General features: G+C 32.8%; 1 protein-coding gene across 10 annotated transcripts in view; it reads right to left on the minus strand.

Annotated features, from left to right (window-relative positions):
• The window catches only part of LOC114343065 (uncharacterized), a 618263-nt gene that overhangs the window by 330165 nt on the left and 272801 nt on the right, over nucleotides 1–15297 (minus strand). For all 10 annotated transcript variants that reach the window (XM_050651573.1, XM_050651571.1, XM_050651566.1 and 7 more), the window contains one exon: nucleotides 10017–10230. In XM_050651573.1, coding sequence (XP_050507530.1) covers nucleotides 10017–10230 — 214 coding nt within the window. The remainder of the gene's footprint in view (nucleotides 1–10016; nucleotides 10231–15297) is intronic.

Raw genomic sequence — 15297 nt, forward strand, 5'->3', positions numbered from 1 at the left:
ATTCTGATTGTTTATCTTATTTCTTTTACCGTTCCATTGCCTGGTCGTCATCTTATTTCCTTCCTTTTGTACTTCATCTAGTTTTTTGAAAAAACTTTATTTTTTATTTCTTCTATGTCATTTGTTGCGCGATTCCATTTAAAAGTCTTCCCATTGATTGTGATTTTCTGGTACCCAATCTTCACGTTTTTGTTTACACGTCTTTGTTCATTTGCTTTTTCCGTAATTAGTTTTTGCACTTTCCTCTCTTGTTTTGTTAGGTCATTTTTTATGTAAACAGGATTCTCTGAAATTTCTTTTAATTTGTATTTATTTCGCATTATTTCGATCTTCTTTTTTTAATTTGATATTTCTGCGATGCACATACTTTCGTTTATCTTCGTTACCTTCGTGATATTTGATTCGATTTTTAATGTGTCCTCGATGAAAGTTTTAATTACGTCATTTTGCTTTTCTTTATTTTCTTTTAAGTCCGCTTATCACTATGTTATTTCTCTTGCTGTTTTTCTCTAGTTGCTCTATCGTTTCATTGGCTTTTTCTAAACGCGTTACTCTCTTATTTAGTTCTTGAATTTCTTCCTTCATTATTTTATTTTCTTTTTTGAGTATTTTCATCACTTCCCGATATTCACTGAAAAGCTCTCGCATTTCCCTGATAATTTCTTAAAAACCTGCTACAATTTCTGTTAAATACTCTTTAATTTCATCCATTACTAATTTGCTATGGATATAATATATTTTTTTCAGATTTAGCCATACGGCTCACACTCCCTCTAAGGGGAAAATCGACTTATCCCAGATGCCTACGGTATCAAAAGGATTGAGCTATGGTGGGACTCTTTCCGCGTTATCGAGCCCTAGGTGACTTGGTATGCTAGAGTATCTCCCAAAAATTTTCGTACACATCTGGCCGCCGAGAGTAGTACGACTTTCTGCATGGTCTTATAAAGATGTTCATTTAGACCAAGCTTCTTTATGTTTTCGAGGAGGTTCTTCGGGATGACTCCAGTAGTAGACATAATAATAGGTATCCATTGTCTTCTTATTTGAATTTTCCAGATCTCTGTACTTGGCGATCTTTTCGGTAAATTTAGTACGTAGATTATTATTGTTAGGTATCGCCACATAAATTATTGTGGTTTGTATTGTTGATTTAATAACTAGTATGAGATCTTGTCTATTATGTACCACTATTTGGTCTGTGAGCACAGTGAGGTCCCAGTATAGCTTGTAGTTGTCATTCTCAAACATACTCTCAGGGACGTATTGATAATATGGGAGATGGTCTGTTTGGAGAAGTTCCAGCTTGATAGCTATCACTTGATGAAGGATCTTTCCTACTGCGTCATGCCGTTCCTTGTATTCAGTTGCAGCAAATGCCTAGCATCATATCGGCATTTGTCGTTTTGGACCTGAGGGTCTTTGACGATATATTTCAGTTAATTTTTGGTTGGTATAATCTGATCCTGAATGGCCAGTAATGAACTTTCTGTTTCAGGGAAGATCTTTCATGATGTCAACCAATAGTTCACCCGAAGTATCACCAATACTTCATTGGGATGTCGCCCGTGCAGAGGTTTACCCATCCAGGTGCGCATTTTTTTGTCCTTTGTAAGCTGGTTTATGCGCATTTCTGGTTCCCTCAGTTTGGTTGGTGTTGTCATCTACTGCGCAAATAACACGATGTAGAGTAGATGTCTCAGCCTGCATCTGAAAATAAGTTCGTACTATACTGTATTTTTTATTATTATTATTATTGATTCTTTGGTGTCATCACGGTAAGTGCCTATCCCGGATCAACGGTTTACTCTTCTTGGTTTCGCCCTAACTATCTTAACCTATCTATCCTAATCTTACCTTTTCTGTAGTTGCTATTTTCTTTTATCCTAATATAACTATTCACTCCACTTTTATTGTTCACTATTTATCTATTTACCACACTGTTTTTAAATTTTGAACACTTTAAATTCTCTTAGTAAATAAATTAATTCGAAAACCTAATTACCCATATTTCGTTTGTATCTGCTAAACCGTGATAAGGCTCGATCAACGAATTTGTTATCGCCGATAAACACAGACAAACTACTTCTCCGGTGCTCATATATTTTATAAAAATAATAATATATATAAAAAACTCTAACAAGAAGTAAAACCACTTCTATGTAAATTGGTATATTTATTAAAACTTAAAAAATCCCAATGGATTGAATAAAATATGTCCAATTCAGAACGTTTTCAGACCTGTCGGTCCATCATCAGTGAATCTACAATAAAATAAGTAATCCCACTATTAGAATTGAAAGATGGTTGAAATTTTTAAAAAGCTAAAAAAGTGTGGTTAGATTACTTACGTGCATACTTGCTAAAAAGCCCCAGAACCAAACAATGGTTGAATTTAAAATTCATTATTTAAAAATAATATTAAACAGGCTAAACGCCGATGTTAAAGGATATAGCCTATGGGAACATGGTGAAACCCTACCAAAACCTCAATCAACCATCTTAGGCCAACTTTGACTATAAAGTGTCAAAAGTGTGTAAGGAACTGTTTGAAGTGACATTGACAGTAGAGAAAAAGGTAGTCGATTTTCAAAGTTAATTAACCAAAAGGTCATGACCCACAACAAAAGATAAAGATTTTAATATCTGAAAATGTCTAACATTTTAAATCTATTGTTTTTGAAAAGAAATTGTGATATACAAAATTAATTTAGAATATAAGATTATTTATGTTGACTGTATACTATAACATTAGATTGATCAAATTGATAAAAAGAAAGTTAAGCTGCTGTCAATAATGATAAAAAGATAAAAATAGATGAAGGTGAGAGAAGAGAAAGAATAAGTATTAGTTGGAATGTTATTGTACAAAATGAATAAATTGGTAGGCAAGTTAATCAAGTCTATATTGTATTGGTGGTTGTATATGTAAAAGGAAAATATTGTTATTTAAAAATAAATGCAAATTTTTGTAAATAATGGATTTGAGTTAAGGCCCCGTCTCACCATCAAATAATTGACAGTTATTTGATCAAACTTGACAGTTAGTGACACAAAGTGACAGTTAGTATGTATAGTTTGTGTCACTAGTCAAGTTTGACTGTCAAGTTTGATCAAATAACTGTCAATTATTTGATGGTGAGACGGGGCCTTTAGGATACAGTCAAATACTTAAAAGTGTGTAATATGTAAATGAAAAGGATTGTAATTATTATGAGATGTTTTATTTTTTAATTTTATTATAAAAGTTTTGAGAGAATTCTTGTGACAAAGTGAGGGTATGTGAAGTTAGAGATAAAGAAAAGTATGATTATAGCTGTTGAGTCCAGTTGATACAAGAATGAAATTAAAATGAAAATAATATTGAAAGTGTACTGAATAAAATAAAACCAAAGTAAGAAAAAGAATATTGATATAATTTAATTGTAATGATAATGGATCTGAATGTGAGAACTGAAATTAAGTGATGGGATGTTAGTTGGAGAGGTAAAAAAAAATTACTTGGAAAAAGTCAAAGACAAAAAGTAGAGGGCTGTGGTGTAAGGTATAAAGACAAGAATTTTAAGGGAAAGAGAGGGATAAAGAAAAGATGAGGTGTGGAATTAAACTGAATGAAGTAATGAAATGAAAAAGAAGTGAAAAGATAGTAGGGTGAATTAATGAGGTGATGGTTAATAGGGTTCAGTAGTTAATAATGTTAGTTGGGTAAAGGAGTTTGGAAGCAGTGAAGGAAAGAGGAAATTTTGAAAAAAAAAGAAGGGAGAGTAAGTTAAAAGAGAAAGAATAGGATAAAAAGAGGAAGTTGAAAAAATAGGAATTATGAGAATAATTGGCGGTGAATGGGGACAAAATTGCGGTTAAGGGATGTTTGTCTATTGACACAGTTGGGACTCTTCCTCAGGTCCTTGACAATCTCCAAATCTTCGTATAAGTCTAAACGGAGTGTATTGTTTTATTGAATATTGTGTATCAACTGGACACCTTCAGGAATCTTAAGTTCATGTTTATTGACTTTTAAATGGTGTGAAAAGGCAGAAGTGGTATCTCTCTTGCTGTGTTCTGCAGATCGGGTAGAAAGGGATCTGTAAGTTCTGCCGATGTAGGTGGCATCACAATCTGAACAAGAGAGTCTGTATATCCCACTCCGGTTCATATAATGGATAGGATCTTTGGTATTAGTTAAACTTTTGCTGAGAGTGTTATTAACTTTGAAAGATATTTTTATGTTGTCACAAGAATTGGAAATGATATGTTTGACTCTTTCAGATAATTTGGAGTTATTGAATGGTAAGGAGGCATAGATGGGAGTAGTTGTGGATGATGTAGAGAAAGCGGATTGTTGTAGTAACTTGAGTTCTCTTTTTTGTTGAAGTTTCAGTTTCAGTACACTTTCAATATTATTTTCATTTTAATTTCATTCTTGTATCAACTGGACTCAACAGCTATAATCATACTTTTCTTTATCTCTAACTTCACATACCCTCACTTTGTCACAAGAATTCTCTCAAAACTTTTATAATAAAATTAAAAAATAAAACATCTCATAATAATTACAATCCTTTTCATTTACATATTACACACTTTTAAGTATTTGACTGTATCCTAACTCAAATCCATTATTTACAAAAATTTGCATTTATTTTTAAATAACAATATTTTCCTTTTACATATACAACCACCAATACAATATAGACTTGATTAACTTGCCTACCAATTTATTCATTTTGTACAATAACATTCCAACTAATACTTATTCTTTCTCTTCTCTCACCTTCATCTATTTTTATCTTTTATCATTATTGACAGCAGCTTAACTTTCTTTCTATCAATTTGATCAATCTAATGTTATAGTATACAGTCAACATAAATAATCTTATATTCTAAATTAATTTTGTATATCACAATTTCTTTTCAAAAACAACAGATTTAAAATGTTAGACATTTTCAGATATTAAAATCTTTATCTTTTGTTGTGGGTCATGACCTTTTGGTTAATTAACTTTGAAAATCGACTACCTTTTTCTCTACTGTAAATGTCACTTCAAACAGTTCCTTACACACTTTTGACACTTTATAGTCAAAGTTGGCCTAATATGGTTGATTGAGGTTTTGGTAGGGTTTCACCATGTTCCCATAGGCTATATCCTTTAACATCGGCGTTTAGCCTGTTTAATATTATTTTTAAATAATGTAAATTGAATTTTAAATTGAACCATTGTTTGGTTCTGGGGCTATTTAGCAAGTATGCACGTAAGTAATCTAACCACACTTTTTTAGCTTTTTAAAAATTTCAACCATCTTTCAATTCTAATAGTGGGATTACTTATTTTATTGTAGATTCACTGATGATGGACCGATAGGTCTGAAAACGTTCTGAATTGGACATATTTTATTCAATCCATTGGGATTTTTTAAGTTTTAATAAATATACCAATTTACTTAGAAGTGGTTTTACTTCTTGTTAGAGTTTTTTAACTATATGGTATACAGCCAACCTAGGGAACTTCCCTTTTAGTTTATATATGACAGTATGGTCAACTTGGCGCTACAATACTTGCGATTAGCCACACAACGGAGCAACATAAAGCTGGACATATGGTTCATTTCAAGATGTTTACATCATAAAGTCTTCCCAACATTTTGTAGAGTTAGAACATCCAATAATGTACATCCTAACATCAGGACCTCCATGCAGATTAAACTCATGAAGAAAGAGATTTGTAAACATTACAGTAAACTCAACTACATAGAATGTAAGCTAAAGGTAACATATGATTCTCTGCTTGAAACTTTACAATTTATTAATCTTAATTCTTTTATGTCAGACGTTCAGGATAAGGTAGATCACTCACATTCAGTTAAATTTAATAGAGTCAATAATAAATTAAAACACTTAATCAACAATAAGATTAGACTTGATCAACAAAAAGCTTCTCGTAACAAAAATTATTCCAATTTTCGATTCCACCCAAGAATCAAAAATCTCTCTAATGTCCAATTTTCTGATGACGAATTAAAACTCTTAAACCTCGGCCTCAAACACTCCATTCCTAGCAATTTATCTATCAAAGATCTTGAGAGTCTTTCTATAGAGACCGACATGGTTATTCAAAATCTTTCCATTTCACTCACACAAAAAACTTCAATCAGAAACTCTTGCATCCAAACTATCAACAAATTCAAAACGAAACTTCTTTCCAACAATAACTCTTCTCTTACCAACATCAGTTCCCCTTCTACTTCTACACAAACTTCTTCATCTCTCTCTTTTCCCAATTTCTCATATAATAAGTCTAAATCCCTTCTCTCCACACTCAAATCTATCAAAAATAAGATCCAAAACCACCACCTCATCTTCAGCAAAGCAGATAAGGTTAACTGCCTTGTTATTTTAGACCAACAATTATACATTGACAAAGTCACCTCTTTCCTAGACAACAATAATGCTCTATCTTACTCAATATTACTCTTCTTCCCGTTGATCCCTCTAAATCTTTTGTTTCGAAGATGAAAACCAACTTAAAACAATTTACTGATTTCTTTTCTGAATTTGAAGCACCATATACTAAAATTCCATCAAATCCACTCACCCCCAGGTTATACGGTTTACCAAAGATACACAAAGTTGACATTCCTATTCGTCCCGTTGTCAGCTTCATTAACACTCCAGTTTCTATTTTATCTAAATTCATTCTTAACACCATTAAAAACTTTATCAACTTTACCCCACAGTTTACTGTTTTGAATTCTCGCCAATTAGTTGAAAAACTTCAACTTGTCAATCTTAATCCAAATATTGTTATGCTTTCTTTTGATGTTAGCAATTTTTTTACTTCAGTACCAAAAAATGAATCGATTAGTCTGGTTAATTCACTCCTTTTAAATAATTCTGTCACTTCCACCACCACTTCGTCTATTATAAACATTCTCAAAATTTGTCTATCTCAAGATTACTTTGTTTTTAATAACAACTTTTATCAACAACCTGACGGTTTAGCAATGGGTAGTTGCTTATCCCCTTTCTTAGCTGATGTTTTTATGGATCACTTAGAATCCAACTATATCATAAAAAATCCAGAGATCTTACACTGGTTCCGTTATGTTGATGACATTTTAGTCCTCATTTCTGGTAACTCTGATTCAGCTCACAACTTACTTCACAAAATTAATCAAATCCATCCTAATATCACCTTTACCATGGAACTAGAATCTTCTAACTCCATTAACTTTCTGGATTTATCTATTACCAGACTACATGACCACTTCAACTTTGGTATCTACCGTAAACCAACACAGACAGATCATGTTATCCATTCTACTTCTAATCACCCTTTATCATATAAACTCTCTGCTTTTCGCAGTTTTATACATAGATTAAACTCTATTCCTTTATCCGTAACTGAATTCAACAAAGAGTTGAATATTATCAAACAGATTGCAGTCAACAATGGTTATGACCCAGACATCATCAGTAAACTTCAACAAAATAGAGAACTCAAGTTACTACAACAATCCGCTTTCTCTACATCATCCACAACTACTCCCATCTATGCCTCCTTACCATTCAATAACTCCAAATTATCTGAAAGAGTCAAACATATCATTTCCAATTCTTGTGACAACATAAAAAAATCTTTCAAAGTTAATAACACTCTCAGCAAAAGTTTAACTAATACCAAAGATCCTATCCATTATATGAACCGGAGTGGGATATACAGACTCTCTTGTTCAGATTGTGATGCCACCTACATCGGCAGAACTTACAGATCCCTTTCTACCCGATCTGCAGAACACAGCAAGAGAGATACCACTTCTGCCTTTTCACACCATTTAAAAGTCAATAAACATGAACTTAAGATTCCTGAAGGTGTCCAGTTGATACACAATATTCAACAAAACAATACACTCCGTTTAGACTTATACGAAGATTTGGAGATTGTCAAGGACCTGAGGAAGAGTCCCAACTGTGTCAATAGACAAACATCCCTTAACCGCAATTTTGTCCCCATTCACCGCCAATTATTCTCATAATTCCTATTTTTTCAACTTCCTCTTTTTATCCTATTCTTTCTCTTTTAACTTACTCTCCCTTCTTTTTTTTTTCAAAATTTCCTCTTTCCTTCACTGCTTCCAAACTCCTTTACCCAACTAACATTATTAACTACTGAAAACCCTATTAACCATCACCTCATTAATTCACCCTACTATCTTTTCACTTCTTTTTCATTTCATTACTTCATTCAGTTTAATTCCACACCTCATCTTTTCTTTATCCCTCTCTTTCCCTTAAAATTCTTGTCTTTATACCTTACACCACAGCCCTCTACTTTTTGTCTTTGACTTTTTCCAAGTAATTTTTTTTTACCTCTCCAACTAACATCCCACCACTTAATTTCAGTTCTCACATTCAGATCCATTATCATTACAATTAAATTATATCAATATTCTTTTTCTTACTTTGGTTTTATTTTATTCAGTACACTTTCAATATTATTTTCATTTTAATTTCATTCTTGTATCAACTGGACTCAACAGCTATAATCATACTTTTCTTTATCTCTAACTTCACATACCCTCACTTTGTCACAAGAATTCTCTCAAAACTTTTATAATAAAATTAAAAAATAAAACATCTCATAATAATTACAATCCTTTTCATTTACATATTACACACTTTTAAGTATTTGACTGTATCCTAACTCAAATCCATTATTTACAAAAATTTGCATTTATTTTTAAATAACAATATTTTCCTTTTACATATACAACCACCAATACAATATAGACTTGATTAACTTGCCTACCAATTTATTCATTTTGTACAATAACATTCCAACTAATACTTATTCTTTCTCTTCTCTCACCTTCATCTATTTTTATCTTTTTATCATTATTGACAGCAGCTTAACTTTCTTTCTATCAATTTGATCAATCTAATGTTATAGTATACAGTCAACATAAATAATCTTATATTCTAAATTAATTTTGTATATCACAATTTCTTTTCAAAAACAATAGATTTAAAATGTTAGACATTTTCAGATATTAAAATCTTTATCATTTGTTGTGGGTCATGACCTTTTGGTTAATTAACTTTGAAAATCGACTACCTTTTTCTCTACTGTCAATGTCACTTCAAACAGTTCCTTACACACTTTTGACACTTTATAGTCAAAGTTGGCCTAAGATGGTTGATTGAGGTTTTGGTAGGGTTTCACCATGTTCCCATAGGCTATATCCTTTAACATCGGTGTTTAGCCTGTTTAATATTATTTTTAAATAATGTAAATTGAATTTTAAATTCAACCATTGTTTGGTTCTGGGGCTATTTAGCAAGTATGCACGTAAGTAATCTAACCACACTTTTTTAGCTTTTTAAAAATTTCAACCATCTTTCAATTCTAATAGTGGGATTACTTATTTTATTGTAGATTCACTGATGATGGACCGATAGGTCTGAAAACGTTCTGAATTGGACATATTTTATTTAATCCATTGGGATTTTTTAAGTTTTAATAAATATACCAATTTACATAGAAGTGGTTTTACTTCTTGTTAGAGTTTTTTAACTATATGGTATACAGCCAACCCAGGGAACTTCCCTTTTAGGTTAATAATATATATAATATATCAAGAGAGCGCGTAAAACAAAATTCTTGACTTAGACCACTCTGGTTTTCAACGGCTCAGTTTTGGTTTAATCACAAAAAATAGCTTATTCTTTCTCATTAACTTATTTGCTATTAGACATTGTAAGATGATTTTACTTAACTCCGCCCAGTCTATAACCTAATCTAAATCGTAATTTTTCCCATGTCTTGCTAAACAATTTTTGTAAAAAAATGAGTACTTGACTAGTTTGTTAATTGATTTTTAGATACTGTTTCTTTTTAGTAACAATAAGTTGATAACTGTACTTAAAAAATTTCTTCTGATACTTATTTTAGAGTAGTGTAAAATACATGTAAATTATTGATGCAAATATATTACTGCAATAAAATGAAATCCTACAATACCTTCACTTTCATAGGAGTACCATCAGGATTCAATTTATTCTTGTTTTTTATCACTGCCGAATTCCTACCCCTAAGTGAAATGTGAAGTGGTGGCACTCGAAGCTCCTCCCCAGCTGTAATTAATGATGAAGATGCCTTCTTTGGTTGCTGGTTAATAAAACTAACATCCACTTTGTATGCCTGATTAATTGGTTCAGACTTCTCCAATTTTAATCTAAAGAAAAGATAGAACATTTATGTAATACACATTTATTACATTGTTATGTTGTTGATTTATATGAAAATAAAATATTTGTTTTTGAGGTTTTGCCAAGAATTTGGGCTATTTCATAAAATGCATATACAGAGAGGTTCAAAATTATGGAATAAATTAATTTTTTTCGAGAATAGGCCACTTTGGAGAAAAATCCCGACACAAGTCAATTTTTATTTTTAAATTATAATTTTTTTACATATATGCCATAATAGTGACATCCATTTGGGCGTGATGACGTAATCGATTTTTTTAATGGGAATGTGGATCGTGTTTCTCATTTAAAAGGTTATTCAATTCTCTATTCAGTAATATAAACATTAACATCATTATTTATATAGGGTGGCCAACAAAATATTTTTGAATTAAATTAATTGACGCAAAAAGAAGAATTTATGTAATTTATTTAACTCACAATACATTTTAATGTTGTCGGAAAATAGATGTTTCACAAAAATGTTTATTTAACAAATAAACATTGCTTATATCTTAAAGGCACCCGAAGTCCCATTTAACGACAATGTTAACATTATGTCACATAGCTCTGTAACCAAAGCACTTAAATACCTAATTTTAATTTTATTTTGAAACTAGATGTATTGTTTAGTCCCGCGTAGATGGTTGGACCACCCTGTGGAGACAAATGTCGCCTAAAATGCACAGATAAAGTGGACAAGATGTCAAGACAACAGGACTTTGATGAATATTGGACACTCGGTGATCTTGGAAAGCAAAAAGAATTCTTAGTACGCCACTCGCAACAAATAAAGTCTGAATATCGGTACTTAAGTACACACAATTTTAGGAGTTCTCAACAATCACTTTTACTTTGAGATTAATGGATCCAAATTACAAATATGCAAGGCATTTTTCAAATAAACTCTTGATTTGAGCAATAAAGCGATAAAAACAGCATATTCGAAGAAAACAGAATTAGGTATTTTTCAAGCCGATTTAAGAAGAAAACAATAATCATCATCCAACCAAAAAGTCACTTCGTTCTAACTAAATGAACAATGCCTCTTCAAAAGAGAGTCAACTACAAACTTAATTCACCAACACAGGCTCAACTCAAGTTAGTATAACAAATATAAATATATTAATAAGCAAAAGGGAAATAATTCAAAAATATCGATTTTTAGCCTTAAAACGTGTATTAAACATTAAAGTACTTCAACATAATAATCTGGTGTATAAATAAAGCAAACCATAAAAACAAAACACTGCCGCAGTGCACATGGACACCGAAAACAGTTTTTCGTGTTTTTTGAAAAAAGTGCTTTTTTGACTTAACTTTCTTTAGATCTAGGTGTGCGAATATACTCAGTGACATTAGAAGTGTTACACCCAGATGGAATTATTTCTGGAACTTAATTTTTTGGCAACATGGTACATTTTCATCAAGAATGAAACGATAATACTGGCAAGATTTTTTATTGACATGTAATAAAAAAAAATTAATAATGTGTTTGGCGACCCCCTAACTGACACCACTCCTGTATACGTCTAGGCACTGACAAAATGAGATGATCGATGTCTGCTTGATGCACCTCGTTCCAAGCAAGTTGAATTTGATGGATTAACTGTGCCAGAGTCTGTGGAATATGGTACAAAGTGAACAGTCTCCTCCCCATCATATCCCATACATGTTTGATAGGATTTAAACCCAGTGAACGAGGTAGCCACGGCAAAAAATTAACGCCAGCTTCTTGGAGAAAGTCCATAGATCGACGAGCAATATGGGGCCGCGCGTTGTCTTCCTGAAAAAGGGCGTTTCGACGGCCGTCTTGATAAGACAGTAAAGTGGTTTGTAAGATGTCATCAACATAACGCGGATCTGTCATACTTTCTCGAATAAACAAAAGTGGTGATCCGCTACCATAGGCAATAACCCCCCAAACCATTACTCCAACTGTCCTTTGTAGATGCCTCTCAACAGCAAACCCGATGTCTCGTGGCTCTTCACGGCGGCGTCTTATCATCTTACGACCATCTTGCGTACCTAAACAAAAACACGATTTATCGCTGAATGCTGCATTATGCTATTCTGCCACCCAATGCTGCCGTTCTCTGCACCAATTCCAACGTTGATGACAGTGGTTCGCAGTCAAAAGAAGTACTCGCCGTGAGAGGAATGAAAACAGTCCAAAGGTCGAATGCTACGGTATAGGGTACGTGTAGTAACAAGTCTACCTTCTACTCCAAACCATTAGTCAGCGATTTGACGCGTAGTAGCAAAACGGTCTCGCAGAGATAGAAGTCTAAAGCGCCCATCTTGACGTCCTGTGGTACACCTCGGTTGACCAGTTGGTCTTCTTCGTGTTCCTCTACCTTCGTTTGTCCACACACGACACACTCGCATAACTGTCATTGTCGTACAATTAACATGACGGCCAATTTCGTGACACGACAAACCCATATCTCTATAGGCAATAATTCTACCCCTGCCCTGTCAAAATCGCTAAAATGATGGTAATTTTGGTATTTTCGAACTCGAGGCATATTCTTGCACTTGAATACAATTAGACTGAGGAATAATAACTAAAAATTTCTGTACCAACCGGTCTTCATAAATGGGCCTTTTCACAAAAAAAATTAAAAATAAAACTTTATTTTTACAAAAACTATAAAAGATAAAATATCGATATTGTTATCATAGCATGCTTTAAATATATTAATTGTGATGCCAAAAAATTAAGTTCAAGAAATGATTCCTTCTGGGTGCAGTGGCGCACCCCGGGGGGGGGGGTTGGGGGTTAAAACCTCTCCCAGGAAAAGGAAGCTAGGACAAATAATCCCCGGACAAATAATCCCAGACAAAAAATTTTCAAATTATTCCTGGACAAAAAATCCCCGGACAAATAAAAATAATCCCCGGCAAATAATTCCAGTCAAAAAATCTCCACAAATTATCCCTGGACAAAAAATCCCCCGACAAGAAATTCCCGGTCAAATAATCCCCGGACAAAAAATTCCGGACAGTTAATCCCCATAATTTTTTTTTGAACAAAATATCCCTACAAAAAATACCCGGACAAAAACTCCGCAAGAAATATTTGCTGCCAAATAGTTCTCTAAAAATTTTCCCGTGAATGCAATCGACTCAAATGTTTTTCAGCCTCAGTGCGTGAGAGCTATAGCAATCGCCAAGAAACCGCTTTTTGTTACGAAAATAATGATTAGCAATTAAGATTAAGCATAAATTGTAATTTCGATTACCAAATTTCGAATTTCAATTCCATGCCGAAAACTTCAAATTTTACATGACAAACTAGTGTGAGTTTTTTCAAAAATCGTGGAATATATGTGGAATGCGCTAAGGCTGTGGGAACCATGTTGTAATTATTCGCTTAAATCTTTTACTCACTCTGCTTTGAATAACTATGTTCAAAACAATGCCTATTCGTGATGAGAACTGCTGGTCCTGAAAACAATAATCTTGATTGTAATGCAAAAAACCTGTTACTTTTTGTAAATGTATTGTCAAAAATATTTAGTTATTATCATCATCAATGGCGTTATAACTCTTCGAGTGTCCTTGCGAGTGGTTTACTTCCATGTGTCGGTCCTGTGCCACTATTTCCCATTGTCTCACTCCCATTTTCTCCAGATCTTCTCTGACTGCATATTTCCACCTTTTTCTAGGCCGCCCTACAGACTTTCTCCCATCTGGCCTCTCCAGAGCAGCTATTTCTGGTTTGATTTTTGGATAAATTTTTCGCATGGCATATTCTAAGGCCAGCTTAAACAACAATGGGAATAACGGATATCCCTGTCTCTTCTACCTTGTGCAAAGAAGTTACTTATACATATTTGCGTTACCGCAGTTATTTTCTTGGGTACGCCCAGTTCGACCATTGTATTTCATAGTGTAGGATGATTAATTGAATCATAAGCCTGTTTGAAATGTATAAAGATCTGATGCACGTCTTGATTATACTCCCAATCTTTCAAGCATTTGTCTAATAGGTAGTAAATATTTGATCAAAAATCGATCTTCCGGGCCTGAAATCACACTGATAGTCACCAACTATTTCTTCGGCGTATGGTAGTAATACTTTTAGTAATACATAACGAAAAATATTTAGTCCTCAGTTTCAATTCACTGCAAGCAACATTTCAGAAACCTTCTTCAAAAGCTATGTCAAAAGCCTGTGTTCTGCATTTTCATAACAAAGCTAAACATTCTTAATAGCGCAAACATTTTTCATGGATGCACACAGATAATAGACAATGTTTTGAACTTAGTTATCCAAGGCAGAGTGAGAAAAAGATTTAAGCGAATAATTACAACATAATTCCTACAGCCTTAGCTCATTCCCCATATCTTCCACGATTTTTGAAAAAACTCACTCGTTTGTCATGTAAAATTTGAAGTTTTCGGCATGTAAGTGGAATTCGAAATTTGGTTATCGAAATTACAATAATTCATGCTTAATCTTAATTACTAATCATTATTGTCGTGCCGAAAAGCGGTTTCATGGCCATTGCTATAACTCTTATGCACTGATACTGAAAAACATTTGAGTCGATTGCAAATAAGCAAATAAACTATTCGGTAGCAAATATTTCATGGGGATTCTTTGTGGGGATACATATTTTGTAGAAAAATATTTGTGGGGATTATTTGTCCGGGATTTTTTGTGGGGATTTTTTGCCCGGGGATTATTTGTCTGCAGATTTTTTATCCAGGGATAATTTGTGACGATTTTTGGTCAGGGATTACTTGTCCGAACCCAGCCCAAGCCAACCCCTCCTAGAGTAAAATTCTGGGTGCGCCACTGTCTGGGCGTAACACTTCTAATGTCACTGAGTATATATATATACATATATATATATATATATATATATATATATATATACATATATATATATGTATATATATATATATATATATGTATATATATATATACATATATATATATATATATATATATATATATATATATATATATATATATATATATATATATATAGTTTTGTTATTTCCTGACCGTAAATTATTAAATAGAAACTTTTTAATTCCTG

The sequence above is a fragment of the Diabrotica virgifera genome, chromosome 5, assembly GCF_917563875.1.
Source record: "Diabrotica virgifera virgifera chromosome 5, PGI_DIABVI_V3a".
Classification (NCBI taxonomy): domain Eukaryota; kingdom Metazoa; phylum Arthropoda; class Insecta; order Coleoptera; family Chrysomelidae; genus Diabrotica; species Diabrotica virgifera.